At 36.6% G+C, this 27,325-nt stretch overlaps 1 protein-coding gene across 1 annotated transcript in view; it reads right to left on the reverse strand.

Annotated features, from left to right (window-relative positions):
- Nucleotides 1-1,830: 1,830 nt before the first annotated feature.
- HMGCLL1 (3-hydroxy-3-methylglutaryl-CoA lyase like 1) overlaps nucleotides 1,831-27,325 on the reverse strand; it is a 156,674-nt gene continuing 131,179 nt past the window's right edge. Inside the window, exons 8-9 of the mRNA XM_002746663.6 lie at nucleotides 6,898-7,023; nucleotides 1,831-3,153 (exon numbers count right to left, since the gene is read on the reverse strand). Coding sequence (XP_002746709.4) covers nucleotides 3,052-3,153; nucleotides 6,898-7,023 — 228 coding nt within the window. The 3' untranslated portion in view covers nucleotides 1,831-3,051. The remainder of the gene's footprint in view (nucleotides 3,154-6,897; nucleotides 7,024-27,325) is intronic.

The following is a 27,325-nucleotide window of genomic DNA, read 5'->3' on the forward strand; positions in this document are numbered from 1 at the left end:
ATGTGTGTAAGACAGAAAGGAATTGCGTGCACTTTTTAATGCCCATAGCAAAGCTAATTAGTTGCTTATTCTAGCTGTTTCCTCTTTACCTCAGGAAGGTTTTTATTGCTATTGATATAGTCAATTTGTTGTTATCAATTCCAGCAGTTTCAGTTTTACTTTATTCCTGCTTAAAAAGATGTGTATTTCCCTTACAGTTATGGTTTACCTAAATTTCTTTAACCTCTTTCATGTACATATGTGTTCATTCCTTAATTCAATCATTCAACATATAAACTGGGATGAACAAACCCTAAAAATCTATTAAGAGCTCAGGATATATTTCATATATATATTTGAATGTAATATATATATTTAGAAAACAGAATTCATTCAGAGTAGTTTTCTTCTTTAAACTCCCAAATGTTTAAATTAAACATGTTTCTATTCTTTGCTCCAATTAACATTTATTGGTATTTAGTGCTAGACCCTAGCACTATGTTCTAGGCACTATGGAACTCAGAGTGAACAAGATAGCAAAGCCCTTGCTCTCATGGAGATGGAAAAAGAAAGAACAAATAAATAAGAAGGTAAATATTCTATAATTAATAATTGAAAGAGTTGATATGAGAGAATGTAACAGGACTCACTTTAAACTGAATTGTCCAGGAAGATTCATTAAGGAGGTCAAATGGATGCTGAGACCTCAATGACCCAGAGGGAGCCAGTCATGCCCAGGGAAAGAGCCAGGGAAACAGCATTACAGGCAGAGACAAAATTAAGATAAAGGACCTGAGATGGATCTGAGTGTGCCTTGTTCCAAGATCAGAGAGAAGACAGTGGGCTAGGCTACAGTGCACAAAGTAAAAAAATGGGACAAGGATTTTGAATATACATGAAGCTTGAGATGCCTGTTAGACACCCAAGAGGAGGTATCAAATAGGCAAGTGCTTCTCAAAGTTAATTTGCATATGAGTCATATAAGGATCTTGTTTAAATTGCAAACTGTGATGAAATAGATATGGAATGAAATCTCAGATTCTGTATTTCTCAAAAGGTCCCAGGGAATGATCCTGCTGGTCCTGGACCACATGTTGAGTTGTGAGAATGCAGGCAGCTGTGCATTATTGAGTCTGCAGTCAAACATAAGGAGAAGGAAGAAGCCAAAAAAAATAAATAAAGTAGAGAAAAGAAAACCAGAAAAGAAATTCTCTTTAAGCTATCAAAGAGATGGAGATGGTTTGTGTAGAGAAAGGATACAAAATACCTACAACAAGCTGTCTCATAGTACATGTGATGTGGTAGCATCAGCGTGTTCATGGAAGTGACTCAGCAGACTGATATGGATGCTATGTAACTGTGCTCTAGACTGTACTTGGAGTTTCTGACTACTTGCTCTGCCTTTCAAAGTCCATGGTTTTCATTTCAAAACAGCACTGTTTTCCCCTTAATTGTTACTATAAGCAGTTTGTAACAAGAGATGCTTTTCCAAATATCTCAGAACTGTGCAGCTTTGTAAGAGATAGTAAGTCGGTCTCCTCAGAATATGGGGTACATATCTAGCTGTACCCGCTACGAGCACGTGTCCCGTTACTGCCACAGTGTGCAGGGTCATGTACTTTATGAGAAGAGATGCACAAGGAGATGGAACTGAAAAAGCTTCATAAGCAGCTTGGATTTTGTCTGCTCCCTGCATTTCCCCCAACTCCCAAAACAGAGAATTGCTTTCAGTATTCCTGCTTCAGAACCATGCAACGTAATTATTATCAGTATTTCTCTTATTTTCTTGAATTTACTTTTTTCAATTGTTTTAATGAATATTTCCAAGAAAGTTCACAATACTCATTTCTATTTTTCAATTTTTATTCAAGTTTATTCAAAGATTATATCACCTGGCTATTACTAGAGAGGTCTATATAAATACTAGAACTGACATTTCAGATCCATGTGTAATAATACTGCCCCCAGATAATTTGCATAGGTTACAGAAATGTTTTTCTTGAATAGTTCTCCTGCTCCTCATCTCTGTCTTTGAAATATTAAAGCTTACAATTTCTGGCAATAATTTCTAGAACAATAAACAAAATTTCAGCCACTTCAACTTTTAAAATAACCTCTAAAAAAGTCAACCCCAAAATATTATGTGATGTAATCAAAGCACCATGAATCAAAGGAAAACAGGCATTTCATTAACTTAAAACTATCTTAATATACTTAGGATTACAATGATATTTTATTGGGCTATTTGAAAGTGATCTGAAAAGTATAAAAGCAGATTATGATACCTATATCAACCTATTCTTATCACTGCAATTTAGACATCAGGACAAAAATAATAGCTTACAATTTCTCAATAGTTGAGTAACACCATGCTGCTTTTTACTACAAGTGATGAAAGATAATGTATGGTAAACTGGATGCATGTAACAACCACGGGAGATTGTAATATGTTTCCAGAATATGGCATCTTGCCATTGGCCACAGCCTCTTGGAAGCAGATAAAGTCACTGAAATAGTTAACAGATGTTAGCCATACTCGAAATATGAAAGTTCTATTGCTAAAATTATGTAGGGTCAGATGGAGATTTGGCTTTTGGTCCATAACTTAACTGACTTGGCAAATGAAAAGTTGAGATTCAGAGGTATAATGCATAATATTGAGGCCACACACTCTGCATACTATGCAGGAGCTCATAAACTACTGACAATGTGTACACTGTGCTAAGCCTGCTTGATTAAGTATTAACACAGTATTTGATTCTTGGGGAAATACGAAGTTGATTTTCCAGTCTACTAAATTAAAAAGTTATTTCTACAAGCGCTAAAGAGACTTTTTTTCAAGTTCAAAAGTATGACAAGTTATTATTTATCCTCAGCTTGCAATTTACCTGATGACCGATACTGCTTTTTGTTGACTTAATCTATCCAGTTATAATCTTTTTGAAAAGTATCTCTTTTTTGCCGCTCTTGTCTATTACTTCACATATCAGAGCAAGTTGACATTAATGATTTTCAGATGAGTATTGTAGCTGAAATTGATCTTCTCAACCTTAACTCATAAATCCACCAAAGTCAAGCATTGAAGGAGGCTTGTGCTACTTTAGAGTTTGTGGTTTTATTCACAGCTTTGCAAATAAAGTCACCAGCTTCCATCACTTTGTGTAAATTCACACCCTGGTGAGGAAAAGAAAGAATACCAGGAAGGCACAGGAATTAGAGAAATAAAAGACAAAACATAGCCTTTTACATTTTATTAGTAGTTACTTAACCATTTAAAATTACTAAACAAAGTGGTGTTGGTCATTATCAATTCTGGGCAACATTTGTTTTCATGAATAATGTTGTCAACATTTTAGATTATTCTGCTTTATTACAGCATATATTGAATTTGACCCTTGTCTAATAATATAGGTAGACACACTTGAATAACATCATAATTCAGGCTGGTATCTAAAGTCTAGGAAGAACAGTAATGGAACTACAAAAACAGTCTACAAAAAACATCAGTGAAGGACAATCAAAATGATGTTTTGGAGAAGTTTATAGATAAGAACTGACTTAAAAAAAAAACTATCCTCTTTACTATATGAAGAAACAAACTTGAAAAAGCCGTAAGGATTACCGAAAAGGTGAATGCATATATATACATATATGTTTGTTTGTTTGTTTGTTTTTTGAGATGGAGTTTCGCTCGTTACCTAGGCTGAAGTGCAATGGCGCGATCTCGGCTCACCGCAACCTCCGCCTCCTGGGTTCAGGCAATTCTCCTGCCTCAGCCTCCCGAGCAGCTGGGATTACAGGCAGGCGCCACCACGCCCAGCTAATTTCTTGTATTTTTAGTAGAGACAGGGTTTCACCTTGTTGACCAGGATGGTCTCGATCTCTTGACCTCATGATCCACCTGCCTCGGCCTCCCAAAGTGCTGGCATTATAGGCATGAGCCACTGCACCCTGCCACATATATGTTTTTTAAATCAAGGTCAGAAACGCAATTATGATATTGAAGAAGGTAGTTGCAAGTGAAATAAAATGAAGTAGTATTCAGTACACATCTGGAACTTGTTTTCCTGAGAGGTTGCACTGTCTGAAAGTATAAACAGAATCAACAGAAGCTTAAGAAAATCCATGGATGACAGATATGCAGTTGAGTATTAAGGCCAAGTTCAGGGCATGGTCTTGGCTTTGGTGTAATGAAAGGGTCACTATCAAAGCCTCCACCCAGCACTTTGGTTGTCTCAGGAGGAGGCAAAGCATTAGGAGGACTAAGCACAAATTTGCTCTTACATGGCATTTCATGAGCTTCTATGTTCTCCCTCAATACGAACTAGAAACACTGTGGGCTTAAAATGGAAAATAGTCAGTTTTCCTTGCTTTTAAGAAGTACTCTTTAATAGCTATGGAAACATGTCATGGCTTTTCATAACCGAATACCATTTTAGAAATTAGAGGCATTTCAATATAGCTAATTATGTATCTCTTTAAAAATTAAAAATTTTTTTAAAATTTTTTGTAAAATGACACATAAATTATTTTCATGATGTATTTTTATTATAAAGTTGTTTTTAGGATACTAGCATTTGCGTTGGTTTGAGAAGTTCGGTTTTGTTATGGCAATGGATTTACGTGGAGTATCTGTTAGTCACATTTTTAGTTTAACACCCTTAATCCAATGATACTTAAATTCCATAAACAATTAACTTCGGATGCCTTTCACTTATAAATTACAGCCAGCAAGGGTCGATAGAGAGATTTTAGTCATTAATGTTTTTCTTCTCTTTGCAGTAATTCCATTTGTAACAATTATGCAGTAGAATTTGTTGATTTCACAACAAAGAAGATTTTTGTTTTGGCTTTTCTCTACCACTTTATTTAATCAATAGATATCATTTTGAAACAACACTGTATGTATTCTTAAATCATTTATCAGGTGCTTACATATGCCTCATGTACTACGATAGGTTCTGGAGTTTCAAGAACCTCATGTAGAATGTGGTTTCTGCCTTCATGATCAAGCAGGCAATATGGACTCACAACAGAAAATTCTGTACCATAGTTAAAGCTACAAATAGAGATATGCCCAGGTCATTATGGAGGCAAAGGTGTGAGGCCACCAACCCAATGAGGGGGGAAAAAAAAAGCAGAAAGGAATATGTCAGGGAAAGGTGCCAAGAAGGGTAAAGCCTGACCTGAGTTTTATACCAAAAGTATAAAAGAGGATGGAGGATGTATTGGGGCACTGTTCACAGGCAGAGAGAAGAGCAGCCCAAGATATCTTAATAATATGGCGTATATGGATGAAGATAAAATAAACCATTAGTACTGGAAAAAGTAATACTAGACCAGATTATGTGATAGAGCACAGCCTTGCTTTCTGGAAATTAGAATCCACTGAAGAGTGCTCAAGGAGAAGTAGAGCCTATTCATACTTGTATGTTAGGTGTAATTCTTTGATGGTAACCTGGAGGATAGATTTAAAGGCAAGACTGGCGCCAGTGATGAGTGTAGAGGATGAACACCCAGGAAAGGGATGCAGACCTGTATCAGTGTAGTCACAGCAGAGTAGTAAAGAGGGACAAATAACCAAAAGCTATCAGTGGAGTTCTATTCAGTCATCTGAATTTCTAAGAAAGGAACTATTTCTGCTCATTTTATGTCATTGGCTTCTGATAGTAATGATTAAGATAAGATATAAATGAAATAATATTAATTTCTAACCAGAGAAGATTGGCAATAGCTTTTGGTGTTTACAGGCAACAGCTGTTGGTGTTTAGTGCCAAGGGAAATCAGTCTTTCTATAAATATTTATTGAGCATCTTTATGACATAAGCAACAGGTATGAATAAGCTGTCATAATTGCTCTATGGTTGCATGGGAAGCTAGACACATAAACAAGATAATGCTATAACCTTTTGGTAAGTTTAGAGGGACTACAGAGGGGAACAAGAAAACACTAAGGAGAGAGATGAACAATTTGACCTGGGGTCACTCAGGGAGATGCTAGATGGCATTTTTTTAGGATGGTGGTGACTGACTTTCCAGGTGAAATGGAATACAAGGTATAAAGCCATTTCATGTGGTAGTAGAAACCTGAGCAAGGGGTAGAAGTGAGGAATAAAATGCTACAAAACTGTAGACTTGAAGCAAATTTAAGCTGCAGGCATGTCAGTGTAAGTAGAGTGATGAAAAATGGAGGGATAGGAGCAGCAGAGAGTAAAATCCGTTTTATAATACAGATGATGATTTTACATCTCAGAAATTTTAAATGTCTAATCATCTGTGATTTTTATATCTTTTTCTTAAATAAAGCTGTTCTATAGACTAATAGGTTGTGCTAACAATCATAGGACAAAAGAAGATGCTGATTGTGATGGATGTGGTTAGACAGCATGTGACTTTTCAGGTACAACTTGCAAAGAGACTATTCTTGCCATCCAGGGTCTCACATGCTAAGTATTATGAAGCTCCTCTCTTTCACTGATGATTTACAAAGTGTCCTGGGATTTTTTTCCAGGAGTCGTAGTTGTCACTGTGAGACAATCAAGGTCTCTGTTTTATCCAAGAAAAACATCCATACAAAAAACAAAACTCCAAAACTCAAAAATCATAAGAGCAAAGACACAGACTCCAACTCACAAAGTGTGTAAAATCGAATCAGATAATACATGAAAAAGTACGTTAGAGGTCATGACGCACTATAAAAATGTGAAATAATTGCATTATTGGTGACTGAGCTATAGCAATGAGTTACTTCATAAAGCCCCCAAAAGAATTTTTATTCTATTTTCCTACTGTGCATTTTAACAAATAGCGAAAATGTAGTAAAACGTTGACCTCAAAATTGCTTCCCACATCTGAGAAGCATTGCAATTTGCGGCTGCAAGGAATGCATGAATATTAAAATATGTTAAAACAACTTACTGTATTGAGCCCCAGGCCATTAAGCATATATATCAAATCCTCAGTGGCTACATTCCCAGAAGCACCATTTGCATAAGGGCAACCACCTAATCCAGATACTGCAGAGTCCACCACGTTAATTCCCATCTGGAAAACAAACCAAACCACCTAAAGCTTGTATGTTTATGGCATGTAAATTGTTACATTTCTAGTTAACCTGTGGTAAAGGACAAATAAGCAAAATCTGAACTGGTTATTCAAATATGTTACTTACCCAGTGGCCTCCAGAACAGTCCCTGGCGTGCTTATTTCTTCTATGGCTAATCTTGTCTCTGAGGCTAACAGAAACTCTGCTAAGGCTCTCTGGAACTAGAATAATCTTTGATCAAAAGTAAAATGGTATTGTTTGTTGATAACAGCTCAACTGTAGGTGGTGAACCTCAGAATAAGGTTAATTTACTTCAAGTTTTCACATATTATCCAATTCTCTAGATTTATTCTAAAGGCATTTTATAAGCAACATGAAATATTTTCAATATTCGCATTCAACATTGAAATGCCTTAGATGACTGGTACGTGGAGGGTAGGGGAGGGAGAAGTCACTCAGTTTGAAATAGGATTTTGTGGGCTCGCTTTACTCATTCAACTTACCCAATCTTTATTCATAGAAGCATTAGTTTGCATACAAAACTCCACTGCTTTAGAAGAAGGAAGAAATATTTAAGAGGCAAAACACTCACCACCAGCAGTAACACCAGCTCATATTTATTGGGTCCTCAGTAAGTGCTTGATGCTGTTATTAACAAATTACGTATATTAATTCTTCCCAAAACCCATTCTTTCTATGAATTGGGGATGCTTGAATCATCCCCAATTCACCGAAAGAAAACTCAGGTACAGAGGGATCAAACAATTTACCCAGAGTCAATATCTGGTAGATGAAGTCCTCTGTCTCCAGGAAATCTATACTCTGCCTTGATTTATAGCTTTTGGGAACATGAGAGTTGGCATATGATTATGTGCTTAGGGATATCATAGGTGGAAGGGCTTTATGTGTGCTGAAGAAGTTATGGAAGACACGAGCACAACAGGGTCTGAGAAGGGTCTTGGAATTCAAATGCTAATAAGATGAGAAGAACAGAGGCAGGCATGCCATTTCTCTGTGAAAGGTAACAATATGGTAATCAGAAGGTACAGTAAAGGCTAATCTGATTCTTCACTCTTGGGCATTAAAGAAAAAGTAACATGACCACATCGAAAATGAGAAGCACCTGGAAGCAGGGCTCTTGGCCAACCAACTAGATGAGTGGTTCTTAATCGCAGGTCGCTGCTACATCCCCAGAGGTTTTGATTCAGAAGGTCTGGGCTGGGACTTGAAAATATGAATTTTTGACAAGATCCTGACTGCTGCTGCTCATGTGGGAATCTCTTTGTTTCTCCCTTCCTTCCTTCCTTCGCTTCTTTACTTTTTTTGATAAACTTTTGATTTTAAAATAGTTTTTTATTTTAAAATAGTTTTTGATTTTTACAAAATTTGGGAAGATAAAGTTCTTATGTATTACTCAGTTTTCTCTATGGTTAACATCTGTTACAGAAAACATTATTCAATAATACGTATTAAAGCACAGTAAAGATGACTTCTTTAGGAGCACTGCAATAGGTACAGGGACCACATGCAATGCAGGAGAAATAGATTGTCCTCAAATCCAAATATGGCATGAGCAAGTGAGAATTTATGTCCAAGGATTGGAGTTGGGGTCAGTGGATTAAAAATTACTAGAAGAAAAGATCAGGGGTGAACAGAATTCTGGCTAAACTGACCTACCAGGATTTTTGCTGAAGACAGGTCAGGGTGATCAGACATGATCTTCGGGTTGATGGAGGACAAGACTCTAATCAGATAGGGTGTTTAGATATTGAGTGTAGGGGTCCTTGATAAACTGATTTAGCAGAAATTGCTAAAGCTGGATTTTATAAGGAAGTGCAAAGGTGGGCTTAGAAGAAGTTTTAGAAGCCTGACTAAAGTTTAGTTTCTTTGTCATATCTTATATTATATATTATGGTCTATTTGTCACAACTAAAGAACACATATTGACATGCTTTTATTAATTAGAATCCATAAAATATTCAGATTTCTTTAGACATTTAAAAAGACATTTCTGTCTGGGTGCAGTGGCTCACGCCTGTAATCCCAGCCTTTGGGAAGCCTCGGCAAGTGGATCACAAGGTGAAGAGATACAGACCAATCTGGCCAATATGATGAAACCCCGTCTTAACTAAAAATCCAAAAATTAGCTGGGCATGGTGACACACGCCTGTAGTCTCAGCTACTCAGGAGGAGGAGGCAGAAGAATCACTTGAACCAGGGAGGTGGAGCTTACAGTGAGCCAAGATTGCATAATTGCACTCTAGCCTGGTGACAGAGTGAGACTCCCTTTCAAAAAAAAAAAAAAATTCTGAAGATATTTTTAAACTAATGTATTTTATCTGTTCTGGGAACTTATCGGTATACCATATGACATTAGTAGTCAGGTATCCTTAGGCTCCTATGATCTGTGATAGTTTCTCTGAACTGTCTTGAGTAGTACAAGCCATGTTTGTTTGTTTGTTTGCTTTTGTGAGATGGAGTCTTGCTCTGTGACTGAGGTTGGAGTGTAGTGGTGCGATCTCGGTTCACTGCAACCTCCGCCTCTGGGGTTCAAGAGATTCTTCTGGCTCAGCCTCTTGAGTAGCTGGGATTATAGGTACATGCCACCATGCCAGGCTAATTTTTGTACTTTTAGTGGAGATGGGGTTTCACTATGTTAGCCAGGCTGGTCTTGAACTCCTGACCTCAGGTGATCAAAGTGCCTTGGCCTCCCAAAGTGCCAGTCAGGTATTTTGTACAATGTCCTTCAATTTGGGTTTGTCTAAGTTTTTCTTCTGTTAAGACTGGAGTTACAGAGTTTTGGGAGAAGACCACAAAGGTGAAGTGACATCCTCAAAGCGTTATATCAAGGATACATAATATCAATGTGAATTATGATGGCTAATATTAACCTTTATTTTCTGGCTGAGGTGGTATCTGCCAGATATCTGCACTATAAAGTCTCCCCTTAGTCTTTCCATATTGTACGTTTTGGAAAAATGTCACTATGCATAGCTCACAATTAAAGAATAAGGAGTAGCTACACAAAAACTTAGAATTCTTCTTTATGGGAAATTTGTCCATTTTCTCATATTTATTTATTCTAACATATATTAATGTCAGCAAGAACTCATAGGTAATTATAGGCATTTATTTTGTACTTTGGGTTATAATCTAATACCAATTTATATCTTTTGTTGCTCAAATTGTTCAACATTTGGCCACTGGGAGCTTTTTCAGTTGACTCCTGTGTCCTTCAGGCATGTCGAAGGGACTGTGGGTTTTAAACCACTTTCCTAGAGTTTCCTTTGCAAGACTTAAAAGGGTACTTACCAAGTCTCACAAAGGAAGAACTACAGTCCTTAAAAAGCCCGAGAATTCTCTGGGACCTAAGGCAAGTTTAAAAAGGATAGACTGTTTTTTAACTCCATTGCTTCTTCTTATACTCTTCAACATGGAAAGGTCTCCATTGCTTTCTTTCCATTACCACAACATGTATTACATAATGATCTGACAAGCTTAGTCATATTCAGCAGTAAAATGCTGGTACTCTTAGGACAGTTTTTATTTCCTATGTACCAAAGCAGGAAGAATAAGGAATTATGGTCTAGAAGTGAAATTTGTGGCATTGTCCGGTAGTTGGAAAAGGCAAATATTAAGACGTTGGCCCATCTCTGGGAGTCTGCCATGATAGAAACAGGCAGCGGCATTTATTTACGTAGAGGTTAAAATTGATCTATTCGGTGTACCTGAATGTATCAACTTAGGAGCCAGAAATTTCCATGATTCTGCTCCTGTCAGCCCCTTGGAATCACCCGAAGCCCTTTTCAAATGACTAATGCCCAAGCTTCTCCCCAAGCCAATAAATCAGAATCTCTGTCCTAAAATCCCCAGTAATTCTCAAACCCCTAAAGTAGAGTTTCTTTCTTCTTCTTTTTTTTTTTTTTTTTTTTTGAGACAGAGTTTTCACTCTTGTTACTCAGACTGGAGTGCCATGGCACGATCTTGGCTCACCGCAACCTCTGCCTTCTGGGTTCAGGCAATTCTCCTGCCTCAGCCTCCCGAGTAGCTGGGATTACAGGCGCGCACCACCAAGCCCAGCTAATTTTTGTATTTTTAGTAGAGACGAGGTTTCACCTTGTTGACCAGGATGGTCTCGATCTCTTGACCTTGTGATCCACCTGCCTTGGCCTCCCAAAGTGCTGGGATTACAGGCGTGAGCCACTGCGCCTGGCCAAGAGTTTCTTATCTTTCTTATGTATACCTTTATCAATCCGAGGGTATGAATCAGCTTTAACTTTAGAAAAGCTTTGTACCCAGGGGCAGCAAACAGTTAACCAAGACTGGTCAGCATTTCAAGAAAACCAGATTTTGAAAGAAGACCTAAAATAGCATGAATTAGCAAGTTAGAGGAATCAGCATGATAGGTGAGAAATAGCTTCAGCCTGAAATGTGGATGATTCACTTTTGGGATCTGGAATCCACGTATTATGTTCCTTTTCACTACCGAGGATCAAGACCCTGCAACTATAGGAGTCCCAGAAGGGAAACTTGTTACCTTGTCAAAAGAACAGTTTTTAGTCTTAATTGGCCTTTTGGGAAAGAGTGAGGAAACAACAGCCATTCTTCTATTTTGTAACTAAAGACCAATATAACCTATTGTTTGGGGAAAAGTGAAAGATGTATTTACAATACAGTATTACCACAGAGGAACAATAAATGACCAGTGTCACACTAGAGCAAATATTAATAACCAGGAAAGCCAAAAAAATTTTAAAAACTTCCACCTCACATTAAATCAGAGATTTTGAGTGAAAACTCTAACACTGCATTTTACACTTTCAGACAACAATTAAAAAAGAATGTTGGCAACAAAATAGTATAGTGTAGAGCTAAAATATATAAAACACTCTACAACGTCAACAATATGGACTAATTTCACAAACACAAGCTTGTTTGAAAAAAGGCTCAAAAGAAGACATATGTCTTTCATGCACATAAAGTCCTAAAATAGACCACACTCATCAAAGCATCGAGAGGCTAATGGTTATCCTTTGAAGTATGAATATGAATGGAAACAAGGAGAGCTTTGAGGGTGTTGGTAAGATTGCATTTTTGAACTGAGTTGATTACATTGATAATACCAGTTTGTGAAAATTCATTGAGCTTATCATTTATATGCATTTCCATATGTGCATTATACTTAAATAAATATCAATGAAAAGAAAGACAGTGTTGTTGGAACTGAAGCTAAATGGGCAAACCTAAACTAGGAGGAATATACAATAAATTGAAATCCTTTTGGTGAGCAATTGATTAGTAATAAGTCTTCACTTGTCCATAGTCTTTGTCCCAGCAATTCCTTGTCAATGAGTCCTTTTTAGAAATATTTAACAAATTCTAAGAAACTCTGACTAGATAAAAAATAAAGACAAACACATATGGGTGATGTATATTGTGTGTGTGTGTATGTGTGTGTGTGTGTATATATATATATATATATATATATATATATTCGAGACGGAGTTTCGCTCTTGTTACCTAGGCTGGAGTGCAATGGCGCGATCTCGGCTCACCGCAACCTCCGCCTCCTGGGTTCAGGCAATTCTCCTGCCTCAGCCTCCTGAGTAGCTGGGATTACAGGCACGCGCCACCATGCCCAGCTAATTTTTTGTATTTTTAGTAGAAACGGGGTTTCACCATGTTGACCAGGATGGTCTCGATCTGTTGACCTCGTGATCCACCCGCCTCGGCCTCCCAAAGTGCTGGGATTACAGGCTTGAGCCACCGTGCCCGGCCTGTATATTTGTTTTGTGTAGGATATACAACACACACACATATATTTATATAAAGACTCTTCATAGTATTTTTTTTAAGAATGAAAATTTGAGAATCATCCAAATGTCTCACAATGGAGAATAACTTTATGGTGCAGCTTTAAAACAAAATGATGATACTATTTAACTGCACGATTAAGGGAAAAACAGGCTAGAACACGTTATAACAGTACATAGAGTCGTCATGTAATTTTCTAAAAGCAAAAAGGATTTGGGAGATATAACAGGTGTTAACCGTGATGATCATGGGTGCTGTGATTACAGATAATTTATTTTACTTTAATTCTATCTCTGTTTTTCAATGCCTCCACAATGAATGTTAAGTACCTACATAAGTAGAAAAAGTTAAAAATAAAAAGTCTTTGAAAATTTTAGCCAGTAGTAAAATGACAGCAAATGAGTGAAAATGAATGTAAACAAATACAAGACTCTGAATTTATTCATATTTTGTAATAACAGATCTTTCTGGGATCTAAGACTACAGGGCTAACGTGCAAACATACTCTGGGTGAAGGAAGACATACTCTGAGTAAAAGAGAACATGTAAAATGACCTTTCTGACTTCTCTAGTACCAGTAAAAAGCTGTAGACACAGATTCTTTCAGTAAGCTCTATTCACAAATTGACTCAATTCTAAAAGCAATATGTGGACTTAAATTTTAAGTAAGCAATTTTAAAGAGTTTATTTAAGGATATATTACCTGTAGAGGAGAATATTAAGGCATCAGTTCCCTTTAAAGTCTCTCTTTTTTAAAAAATCACAGTACTTTAAAAATATTTTAATGCAATTTTCCCTAAATTATCTTCTTCGTTAAGTGTATAATCTTCTTCACAGAAATGAAAATATTTTCAACGACAGTGTTATCCTTATTCTAAATTATATGCTCTTTTTCTAAACATGCTGCCTTGGAAATTTCTAGTCATAGTCTTCTAAGAAAATTTCACTATGTATGTTTTCTTCACATCTACTTCCTTATTTCATCAGAAATAATTTTAATATGATCTAAACAAGCTGTGAACAAACTAGGAAAACATTATTTCTTTTTATTATTATCTTCTTTATTATTAAGAGTGGGAAGACATTTTTATGTAACCATTGAAATGATATTATTGTGTGTTTGAAAATAATAGATGGGCCACTTAGCTTATTTTACTACATGAGAGACTTTCAGCATTAAAGGATTACTCTTGGAAAGATGTTCCATTTCTCTCCTTTTCAAGCACAATCACTACTCTAAGACTCAGGTTTCTGGTGTGTGCGTGTGTATGTGTGTGTGTGTCTGTGTAAGAACACAGCACAAGCTTATGTGTGCACCATATATCACAAAAGCAAAATAGTTATTCTTTATGTCTATTTTTGATTTTTGTTTTTGAAGAAAAGTCCATTTTTATTTTTTTATTTTTTATTTTTTTGATTTTTTATTGCATTTTAGGTTTGGGGGTACATGTGCAGAACATGCAAGACAGTTGCATAGGTACACACATGGCAGTGTGTTTTGCTTCCTTTCTCCCCTTCACCCACATTTGGCATTTCTCCCCAGGCTATCCCTCCCCATCTCCCCCTCCCGCTGGCCCTCCCCACTTCCCCCCAATAGACCCCAGTGTTTAGTACTCTCCTCCCTGTGACCATGTATTCTCATTTGAAAAGTCCATTTTTAGATGAGTAACCACAAGGTGGCAATATAGCACCAAAATCCACCAAGTTAAAGTCAAGCATTTATAACCCACTGTGTTGCCGTCCCTCAAAATTGCAAACAAGTACATAGTTTTATATTTGTTAAACAGGTTATCTACACTTAAAATAAAGACAAGTTTACCAGTGGTGTAGAACACATGAAAATGTAGTTCAATATATTCAGTATATTTTTATTGTTGCTCTGACTTAAAAGTGTTTAACGAGCACATTCTTTGTGCCAGGGACTTGGAATACATAAAAGTCCTGCAGCTCACAGAATTTAGCATGATAAATTAAAATGACTATATACTTTGTCTGTCACTGAGAAGTAGCTTATGATTATCCAATGAGAAGCAACTGTTTCTAAGGTTCAGAGAACCAATGCTTTCTAAATCATATACATATTTTATATATATTTATGTATAACACATATATAGCATATCTACCTATTTATATGTAACATATATAATATATAAATATATATAACATATGTATATTAGTAAATTTATATAATTATAACTCTAAAGATTGAGATGTCCTTGGCTTCTCCTTCTCTCAAAGTTCACAAATAAAGCGATTAACCCAGTGGCCCAGGATACCATTAACCGGGTGAATTCAGTTAAGCGTGCTCTGTCAACTTGAGCTCTCTGCAAATGTACTTGGACCTAAGGCCAGAGGAAAATAAATAAAATATTAGTGGCAACTTTTATCATAAACATACCATGTATGTACTCTAATCTTAGGTGAGCTCTGCGGCGTATTGATGGTGTGTGATGTTCTAATGCTCTGATGTTACTGATATGCTAACTTAAAGTACCATCACAACTTTTTCTTGTTGCTATAAGATCTTATTGCGCAAACAAAATGAATAAATACAACAACAAAGGGAGTAAAAAATATTTTGTAAAATTTCTAATCTGTATGTTTATGTTTTCAAAATATTTTATACAACCTAAAAGTTTTGTGAGGTTACCAAAGTCCCAAAAAGCAATTAGAGCTGTATTTTTTTTGAAGTCATCTATATTTTTTACCCCCTAAGATCCGCATTTTCTTTAATAATCTGTAGCGTTCGATTTAATTTAAAAGAATAAAATTTCTGAAATAAAAATTATTTTAACATGAATATTCATGTAAACTATCAAAATGTGCTTAGTTTCCAATATTTTTCTTCTCAACTTGTTTCTCATAGCTACTATTCACTTTACCAAAGAATTGAAATTACCCATACATACTGGAGTATTACTCTTACTCCAGTGCCCAGGCCAAATAATACTAACACCATTAAGCCCAGATCTTGCCTTGGGGAGTGTCTCAGCGAGAATTCTTAATAGATACTATATGAGCTATTGCCCACTTGAGAGGGAACCCTATCTGCCATTGATGTGTATTGTGATAATATATGTAATATGTAAGTGACAGATAGTGAACAATCAGCATACCTGAATTATGCCAATGTTTTAATAAACAGGAATATATATAAAAACTGGTAAATAAGATATATATGTAGATAGATAGATATAGATATAAAGAGAGAGAGCTATGTTGAGGAATTACTAAGCTAATGTGATTATTAATCAAAATAATTAGATTTCTCATCTTTAAAACTGGTTTTCCTAAATGCTTCACTCCTCCTTGCCTTCAAAAGGAGATAGACTATATTCCTACCTTCATTGGATAGACTCAACTTGAGATAGAAATGGGAGTGTGTACATAGAAGTAAGAAAAAAAAAAAAAGCAAAAGAATTTTCAATTTCTTTAAGACTAAAAAATAGTAAATACTATTAGAAAACATTTGCTCAATTGCTTATTTTTTCAAGGGGATTGTATCATGTGCTCCACAAAGTCAACCTGAAGCAGTTTGTAACGCATTCCCATTTACTCATGAGTAAACTGAGGTTCACGAAGGGCAAGTGATACGTCCTGCTTCATATGTTTAGTATGAGGCAGAGTAAGAATGCGAACCCAAGTTTATCAACTTTGTGCTACTGCATGGTGTTAATAGTTAATAATAAATACTGACTATGTGCCAGACACATTACTAAACACTTTACATGCATTGACTCATTTAATCCATGTAACAACTCCAGGGGGCATGGTGTGAATTAGGAAAAGAACATTGACAAATCAAAAAGCTTCCCTTTTTTATGAGACATTCTGAAAAGTTTCCACACAATTTGGCAACATTAGCAAACAACTTCAGAAAGTAAATATTTGCTGTCCTAGTGATTGTATTTCTAGGAAGTTAGCCCAAGAAGATAGCCAGAAATGTTTCAGATAGATTTATGTTCAAGGGTGAATATTTTTTGTAATATTACTCATAACAGTGAAAATAAGTTCATAGGTTAAATGTTCAAAAATAGAGCCAGAGTTAATAAATTATATAAGGTTGACTATTATGAAACAGTACAATATTTCTGTACAATAAAATATTGTATATACAAAAATATATACTATAAATCTATAAACACTACAATGTTATATATACAAAAATATACAATGGTTGAAAAAATGAAGAAGAAATGGAAGATGAAAGAACAGGAAACTAACTATAGTTCCATTTATTTGTGTTTCAATATTTTTTCCAATCCTCTATTATAAATATATGCCACTCATATATTTAGGACAAGTGAACTTTATTGATAAAGTTTTATCCTACTCTTTTTCCATAGACATTTCCTTCCTCTGCCAATATCATACCCCCAAAAATATACTGGTCTATCTCAGGCTCACATTGGTTGAATTCCATTCAAATTCTATAGATGATTCATCTCAGAATCAGCTGCTTTTGCCTGTTGTTGATTGGATATAGCTCCTATCACTTTAATTCTGTAGCCATCCATGCTCTCTAACATCTTGGAATAAAATAAGTAGCCCAGTGCTCCTCAAACTGTAATGAACATATGATTTCATTTAATAGGTCTGAGGTGGTACATGGGATTTTGCATTACTTAAAATCCTGAATTATGCCAATGCTGCTGATCCCCAGAACATGCTTGAGCAGCAAGACACAACAGATCTTCCTGGAAACATCTCAGATGTTAATATATTTAGCTTCAGTCACTGTGGCTCCCTCCTGCCTTCTGCAGGTTTTCTCAGAATGATATCATCTGAGTATTGGAATCACCTGATGTCCTAGTTAAAAATGCAAAGTTTTAGGTGCTGCCTCCAAAACTGAATTTTTCTTGTAAAGTATATTCATTGTTTTAAGCTCCAGTATGGTTTTTATTAATTAAAAAAAATTGAAAATTTGTAACCTTGTGGCTGAACCGTTTATCTGTGGCAGATAGAGCTAGTTCATTACCAAAAGTCTGTTTCCTCTTCCAGGACCTTCAGCTAGCTGACATTAGCAAGCTGCCCTGTACTTAGGTATGCATGTGTGACTACAGTCCAGCCAATGGCTTGCAAGCAAAGTGATACAGGCCATTTCTACAACATGTTTTCTTAGAGACTCCAAGCATCCTTCCTCTTTAATAATCAAACACAGATGACACTGAGGCCTTAGGGAATGGTGAGCCACAGGGAAGCAGCAGCCTGAGTTCCTGAATGAGTACTTGGAGACAACACACCCATTTACCAGGAACTTGTGCAGTGGGCTGTTAGATCAGTGAGGAACAAGCATCTATGGGTCAAAGTCATTATCACATGTCACAGACGACATGTGATAAAAGGAAGAAGGGAGCTGAGGAAGAAGTTGAGGTGGGTATGTGTGTAGAGAATATGGTAGTTATGTGAGGCATGTAAGAAAACCATAAAAGACAGAGTAAATTAAATGGAAGTAAGGAATGGTGCCATGAATAGAGGAGAAAATTAACAAAGAAAAGATATTATAGATTAGGATGAGTTTTGGGACCGGGGCAGAAAGGGAGGTGAGCCAGGAAATTTACAGAAAAAAACTGTCCTTTGAGTTAGGGTGTAAGTAGAGACAACATATACCCCTTAACAGAGATATGTTGTTAAAGGAACAAGGTCCCTGAAGCTTTTGTAGAAAATAAATAACCAATCTCAAAAGCATAGTAATTGAGTTCATTGGCTGAGAGCCCTACAAACAGATCATCTCGTTTCTAGCTTCCTGACACTTGCTTCTTTTGGACTTGTTTTGAGGTGGGCTTTCATACCAGCATAGCCAGTTGGAACGGATATACCGATTGATACAAGGTTAGATTAAAATCTATCACTTTGCTAGCTGCTATCTATTTGTTCCATGTGTTTTTTAATTTGCTTCTCTTCTTTTCTGCTTTCTCTTCTGTTAATTGAATGTTTTATGATTTTATTTGATCTCTTCTGTTGACTTCATATTTAAATCTCATTAAATTGTTGAGTAGTTGTCCTCTCATTTACAATGCACACCTTTAATTAACCATAATCTATCTTTGAATAAAGAGTCATGCACAGGGAAGGAGCTTCTAACAGTATATTCTCCATTCCTTCCATGTGGCCTTTATTCTATTGTTTCCTACCTGTTACTTTTACATAAATAAACTGATAATATATTGCTACTATTTTTTACTTTAGGAAGTTGGTTATCTCTTAGAGCAATTAAGAAGAAGGGGAAAATAATCTCATCTTGACTTATTCCATTTCTGAGTTTCCTGAAGGAATTTGGCTAGAATAAAAACCTTAGAGATCCTAATTGTGTTTTTTGGTGAAAACTCACTTTTTGGAGATGGGAGAAAGAAGATGAGTTAGTGAAAGAGACAAGGAGTTCAGGAGGAAGTTCAGTGTCACAAGCCAGGGTGGAAAAACTTTTTTTTTTTTTTTGATACGGAGTTTCGCTCTTGTTACCCTGGCTGGAGTGCAATGGCATGAACTCGGCTCACCGCAACCTCCAACTCCTGGGTTCAGGCAATTCTCCTGCCTCAGCCTCCTGTGGAAAAACTTTCTCTAAATACATACCGTAGTGATGAGTGCAACAGATGGTTAAGGACAATGACAGCTGAAAAAATCCACTGGATTCATGCCATTGACAAATTTTGAAATTGGTCATCTCAGCAGAGTGGCAAGACAGGGTAGAGCTGGCAGTAGGTTTCAAAATAAATGAAGAGCATACAGCCTAGAGCTTAAGAAATAAATTTCAGAAGACAGACTTTTGTTTGAATCTGTTGTGCCATCTTAGCTGTGTGATTTTGATAATGTCATTCAACCTCTCTGTTCCCTCAATTGTAAAATGAGGATAATAGCACCAATAAACAGGCTTGTTGAGCATTCTATGAGACCTTTCATGGCATGTGCTTATCACATAGGTTCACACATAGCATAATGCTAGATTTTAAAAGCATATGACAGGGATGTAGAGGCAGACAGAGGACCTGTGATTAAAGGAAGAGAGTTAAGAAAGAAGTTGAGGGGGGTATGTGAATAGAGGAATATCGAGATTTTGTGAGACATGTAAATAGAAAACCATAAAAGCCAGAGCTAATTAAATGGAAATAAGGAATGATGCCAAGAATAGAGGAGAAAATTAACAAAGGAAAACTCTTCTAGATTAGGATGAGTTTTGGGACTGGGGCAGAAACAGGTAGGTGAGCCAGGAAATTAATAGAAAGAAATTGTCCTTTGAGTTAGGGTGTAGGGAGAGACAATATATATTCCTTAAAAGAGATATGTTAAAGGAACAAGGTCCCTGAAGCTTTTGTAGAAAATAACCAATATCAAAAACAAAGTAATTTGAGTTCATTGGGAGTCCTACAAAGAGTTCATCTTATTTCTAGCCCTCTGATACTTGATTCTTTTTTTTGTTTGTTTTTTATTGCATTTTAGGTTTTGGGGTACCTGTGAAGAACATGCAAGATTATTGCATAGGTACACACATGGCAGTGTGATTTGCCGCCTTCCTCCCCATCACCTATATCTGGCATTTCTCCCCATGCTATCTCTCCCCAACTCCCCACCCCGCGCTGTCCCTCCCCCGACAGACCTCAATTTGTGATCCTCCCCTCCCTGTTTCCATGTGTTCTCATTGTTCAGCACCCACCTATGAGTGAGAACATGTGGTGTTTGATTTTCTGTTCTTGCTGAGAATGATGGTTTCCAGATTCATCCATGTCCCTACAAAGGACACAAACTTATAATTTTTTATGGCTGCATAGTATTCCATGGTGGATATGTGCCACATTTTCCCTGTCCAGTCTGTCATCGATGGGCATTTGGGTTGGTTTCAGGTCTTTGCTATTGTAAACAGTGCTGCAATGAACATTTGTGTGCATTTGTCCTTATAGTAGAGAGATTTATAATCCTTTGGATATATTACCCAGTAATGGGACTTTTTTTGGACTCAGCCCTGCCCTGCATTCACAATAGTCTTCAGTGTGTACACAAAGACAGAGGGATGGAACTAATAGTTATGAGGAAGAGGAGCAGGAAGAGAAGGAGGCAGACCATAAACAATATTGTGCTGACAATGTCTATTCGGGTGGAAGTTCCCATGTATTTTTTACACTAATCTACAAATCATCAACATTTACAACTAGATAATTTAGCCAAACTCCCTCATATGTTTAATGATTGATTGATTTAAAATGAATTAAACACCATCATTCTTACCAAAGGGCTTTTAGAGGTTATCAAAGGTCACATAGGTGGTCATTTACAGGCAGTTATAGTGATGGACATAGAACTTAAGCCTTTCTGTTCCTGGAATTTCACTAGGAGGAAGGAGGTAAAAAAACTTCCAGTTCCAAAGTAGATGTTAGTGGAAGACCTACCTAATGTGAAAATACAACTAAATGTTAATAAGTTCTGTTAAAGTATGTTAAAAGACAAAACAGTTAAAAAACAGTGGTTCTGACAGGGAATGAACAGTGTTATAAATATTAATAAGCTAGGGATGGCTTTGGAGAACGTACAGACCACATTTTTGAAAATAGTCAAAGCAGCAAGCAGTATATATTAGCTTCATGATGTCTGAAATTTCAATTAATCTCAGTCCATTATACCTTCAGCATATGGCATAGTACCTGGAACATAATAAGTTGTTACTCAAATATTTTTGAGGGCAAATTGAACAAATAATGAGCATACCACAATACTGTATGTAATATCAAGACATAGGTGCATATAGGATTATATTTGGTAAAAACTGCACTCGAAGATACAACACTACCTTTTTGAGGTCACAAAAATAAAGGAACATTTTAGTGGATCACTACCTATCTCGTTTTCTCCCTAAACCTTCTTCTCCTCTTGGGAGCGCCTGTCATAAAGAAGGACTTCTGGAAACTGCTCAGTGACTCTTTTATTAATCTTAGCTGCAGCTGATTGGACCTAAATTTGGTCAATCACAGTCTTTGCGCTCAGACTTGGGACAGAGACAAAGACAAAATCCATTTTTCTAAGAGGTGAGATGTACAGCAAATGAGCTGTGGATCACTAACTTTTTCCATGAATAATGGAGAGCAGAGAAATTCTATCTATAGTAAAATGAGAAATGAAGCATGGGTGAATTAGAGAAACATGGCCTGAATTTCAGACAGCTTTTCAGTCCTTCCTGAGGTCCAGCTGCATTCTCTTACTAGCTTTGTTTTTGGAAGTGGGTACTATCATAATCATCCTCATTTTATAATTGAGGAAATGGAGGCATAGAATGTTTAATATGATCATGTATAATGTTACATGTTTGGTAAAAGGTAAAGCTGAGATTCATAATCAAGTAAAAAAAGACATCTTTCTAAATATCTTTTCTTGACTTGTGTGCATAATTTCTCCAAGAAGTTTCCATAAGACACCTCTTTATCTTCATAATGAATTTTCCTTTTTGTTTAAGGGTAGCCTGAGTTGGCTACTGTTCCTAGGAAACAGACTGGTAACTAGTATCATTAAGTTAATGACCTGGCAGAGAAGATATTCATTAATAAGAGGAACTTTAATACAAAGTAGAATGTAGGAGCTATTATGAGAATTATAAACAAAGCTATTCAGAAACATCAGTGAGAGGGTTTGTATGTTTTGCAGTGGAGCAAGGAAGGGGTGGAGGAGAGGAGGGATAGTGAAAATGTTAAACCGTTTGCCTCTGAATTGGGCTTTGAAGGATATTGAGGAGGGTGGGGAGATGATGTGGGAAGAGGTGTTCTGCAGAGAAGAAACAATTTGAAAAATCATACATACAGTGAACATGCCAAGTATGTACTAAGAAGATTTTAACGGGATGTTTATTGTAGGGACTCTTGGGATATGGATGGAGTATAGTTCCTGGTCACAGGAGGCCCTGTGCCTTGCTATAAAATAGGAGCTTCATTCTCTAAGAGATAAAGGTCTATCTAAGGTTGATGAATAATCATGCCATCACCAGTGCTTTCTTTTTTTTTCTGATTTTGCTAGCAAGGGAGCAATGATTGAGATGGATAAAGGCTGAAAAATATGTAAGCAGAAACACGTTAAAATTAATGCAATACATCAAATCATTAGTGATGACTATTTAAAATGAAGCAGAAAAAGATATCTTAAGGAAGAAAGTTGAGAAAAATTTACAAGGTAAAATACTGTTTAAATGAATGAGGAATGACTGAAGAAAGAAATACCATTAACAAGGCACTGAGATCTCTAGCTTAACAACAACTTAGTGGATGGGATCTGTTAACTAAAGTGGGATATAGAATCACCTCTAGTGAAAGGTGAAAGTTGTTTTTTAAAAATCATTATAGACATAGAAAACTGGCTATTTACCATATGATGTTTCCTGAAGCATTCCTAATTATTTAAAACTAATTGAAAATCACATTTATCTTTCATTAAATTACTTTTTTTCCTCTTTCTCATGTGCAGTTGGAGTGATTTTGTATCTTAGGTAATGTTTATAGGTAAACATCCTTGTAACTCAAATAATTGGACTCCATTGTTCAGTAAAATAATTAAAAAATATATGATGCAGTGATTCCTTGGTCCCTGGGAAGAGCACGAGGCTTCCCATCTGCTGAGTACCAAGGGCAGGGTCAGGGGTAATGAGTGATAGGAATTTCATATGGGTTTGGTGGAGCCCTGTAACAAAGAAGAGTGGTCTTGCTTTCAAAAGTGTGTACTGGAGGATATACAAGACTCAGAAGCTCCACATGCAGCTGACTGAGGTAATAGGGCAGCAAAGGGTGAGTGAGATACCTAGCCAGTGGTTTTCAGGCAACTTCAAAGGATATGGAACACTCAAACCTAGAATAGAAAGCATACAACCAATTCCCACTTTCCCAGAAGAGCTGAAAGATAACTGGTGGGTATGAGGGAACTAAAATCATAACCCAGAATGTGGCACAGAGTATGGACTAGAGTTAGGTGGATCATGGTTTGGGTACCATCACAAGGACATAGCTGAATGGGCCGGACAGTCACATCTCGGGAGAAACAGGGAGGACTAAGAATGTTTGCAGACCAGGTAATTCCCCGTTAATGCCAGGATGATACTTAAGCCCTCTTCAAACTTAGCTCACTCAGAGGAGGAAGGGGGAAAAGGATAGGAGGAGCATGAAACACTGTTTTAAAGGAGAAGTGGCTAAGCAGATTTACAGATGTATTACACCATTTATTAGGAGACATCTATTTTGGGAGTATTATACTTCAGAATTCATTACACTGGACACTGTTGTGTTTTTACATAGATATAAAATATTATTATGTATTCTGTAAAGTACAAAATATTGTACAGGCTAAGCACAGTGGCTCATGCCTATGGTCCTAGCTACTGGGGAGACTGAGGAGAGAGGATCACTAGCCTAGGAGTTTAAGGCTACAGTGAGCTATGAGTACACCACTGCACTCCAGCATGGGCTTCAGAATGAGACCCCATGTCTAAAAAATAATTATAATAATATTTCCTCATATAAGTATTACCATTCACATTATTGTTGTTAGTTTCAAATAGCTCAAGCTCAACTTGGTTTCTAAATGACTTAGCAAGGACCTTGCTAGATTAAGAGCCACAACAGATAAAATATCTAACAAGATATTTATGTAAACAATAGTATTACTTTTTTAAAGCATTGAGTGCAACTTGGAGGAAGAAGGAAGCCTGTGAATACATAAAATATTTTTTTCTGGCACTATAAATAGTCCAGTCGAAGGCACTAGAAATGATGCAGTTGAAGCCAGTTATTCAAAGAAGACAGGAAAATAAACATAGGTATAATTACAGTTAAATATATAGGAAAAGAGCAGCTTTGGAGCAAACCTGCAAATCTAGAAAACATGATATAACCTATGGTTGAGGCAGTTGCAGATAGTTTCCTTGTAAAAGGCTCAGAGATAGATGCGAATTGTAGTTGCATAGTTCAAGATCATTATGTGGTCAAGAAAGCAGACATATTCTGTATGATTCTAGAGGCAAATAGACAGATGTAGATTTTGGTCAATTATGGAGCATAACTCTCTAGCTGTTGAATGCTGCCCAAACACAAATGGGTTAGCTTTCAAAATAATGATCTCCTTGCTACTGAAGTATTAAAAGACAATCTAGAGGTTGCAGAAGGAATCCCTTCTACTGTAGTGAAGGCATCAGCTTTGATAGCTCTAGGGTTTTTTCCAGTCCTATGTCTCTCTGTGGATGCATATTGAACTTGCTTTGCTCAATTATATCTAATTCTGTCATCGAATTCTAAACATAGCCAAAAAAATTAGAATATTAGGGCTTTTGAAATTATAGTTTTGGGCAACAGCATTATTGTGATAGATTCATTTCCTTAGCATCTGAAGATATGATGTACAAATGCTAAGCAGAGACACAGTGACTTAAGGGGAAGGTCAAATGCATAAAAGCTTCCAGATGGCATACAACCATGATGGTCAGTGCTAATAGCCAAGAAAAAAAATCATATAAGACATAGTTTTTAAAACACTTGCTGAAGATTCTCATTGAAGAGTGCCAAACCCACACATACTTGCTGTTATAGCAAAACTGCCAAATACCACTAGGCCCACAAAAGCTCCTGTGTAACCTGTAGCATATTTTATATTTCTGTTTTTACTTTAATGCTTCAAAATACCTGAAATTCAATGTCATCTTTACTTAAAAATGAAAATATATAAGAAATAAAAATCTTTAGATCAGAATCAAATTCAAATGCTATTTCACTCAAAGCCTAGATAATTCTATTAAAAAAAAAACCACACATATGGGGTATGCAGGAAAATGCACAACGTATTAATCATGGACAGATGAATGTCCAAGGAAGAACAGGAGTACTTCCTTGTCTATCATATCTTTGCTCTTCATCACAAGAGACTGATTCCTTCAGGATGCATTTCCCCAGTTCCGATATCAGCTGGATTCATAGAGTTCAGCCAACAGAAAGCTCTGCTGTTAGGAAGAAGTCAGAATATTTCCCACTAACAGCTTTCGGTGGTATCTCAAGCAGAAACTGTATTTTCTTTGTGGCCTCCAATGCCTTCTGTTGACCATGGACAGGCTCATCATGGCTCCAGCTCTCTCACTGTGACTCTGGATGCTGGGATCCAGTAACACTGCTTCTTTCTTTGTCCATCCAGCCTATAGGACTCACCGCTGTTGCAACAGTGGTTTCCTGCTACTGCTACTCTCATGGAGTACCTCCTTAAGAGTGAGGCAAACAGGGTGCAAATTGTAGAATGCCATCCAGCCACTCAGTTGATCAGCAAGTTGAAGATCAGCACCTGAGAAAGAGTGCCTCCTAAATGTTCTGTTCTAGGTACCTGGTTTGCCTTACCCCATAGGACCTGCTAACCTCTGGGATGCTTTTTTGTCAGATGTTCACTTTTATACTTCTCTCACCTGTGTTTCCCACAATCAATTATTTTTGTGTCTTCTGCTTTCTGACTGATCCCTAAAAAATCTAATCATGCTTTCCAAGGAGTTGAATCTTGAATTATTTTCTACCTAACTGTTATCAAAGGCAGACTGGGCGAAGTGATATTAAAGAAATGCACTTTATGGGATTCACTGTCCATCTTGTTCTAAGTATTTTAGTTCTGTCCTCATGCCAATTCAGTTCACCAGAAAGTTCTGGATCTCATTAGCTCAGACTCCTGCAGAGACAGCTTCCTTGAATCCCATTTTCAGCTTATTCAAAGTCACTACAATAAATAAATAAATAAGTAAAAGTCTTGTGAAGCAGGACTCCCCCGGCCCCGCATTTATTCTTAAAATCCCCACTGGAGACATTGTCCATTTATTTTACTATGTTATATTCTTTATTAGCCAGGATAAGTAGGTTGAGTTACTAAAGCCAAGAAAAGGGCTGGAGATAAATTCATTGGTTCTGTTAAGTGAATTATAGAAAAGGTTTGGTTGGTTAATCTTGAGAAACACTGAAACAGAGTCTCCAGTTTTATCCTTTCTTCTGTCTCTTTCATCCCTTCTCTTTTTCCTTCCTTCTCTCTCTTCATCTCTCTCTCCCATCAATTTTTTTCTCTGTGTATCGGTTTTATTCTTTCAAGTCATCTATGTCAAAAGTCACAAAGTTTTATATAAAAGAGCTTTTTTTCATAAAAAAAGCAAAAAAATGTTTTTCATAGAAAACTTTTGGGACAGTGATCTTTATTAACCCACCATGAGTCACACATCCATCTGTGCACCAGCAATGAAAGTCAGTGCACTAGAATATGAAAATTTCCCTCACTGGGGCCACAGGAGCACTTTGTAAGCTAGAAGTTGGAGGAGGAAGGGAGAAGGATGCTACAATTTCTGGGCCTTCAGTAGAACCACGTTTGAAGTGACGACTTATTTTCCTAGAAGTGGGGTGTTATTTTGAATGGGATAAACAATAAATATTCACTAGATAACTTTTCTAGAAACTATTCAATCTATTCCATTGAAAGTATAATACCAGAAAAGAATTTATTAGTGTTAAGCTCTCATGT

The sequence above is a fragment of the Callithrix jacchus genome, chromosome 4, assembly GCF_049354715.1.
Source record: "Callithrix jacchus isolate 240 chromosome 4, calJac240_pri, whole genome shotgun sequence".
NCBI lineage: Eukaryota > Metazoa > Chordata > Mammalia > Primates > Cebidae > Callithrix > Callithrix jacchus.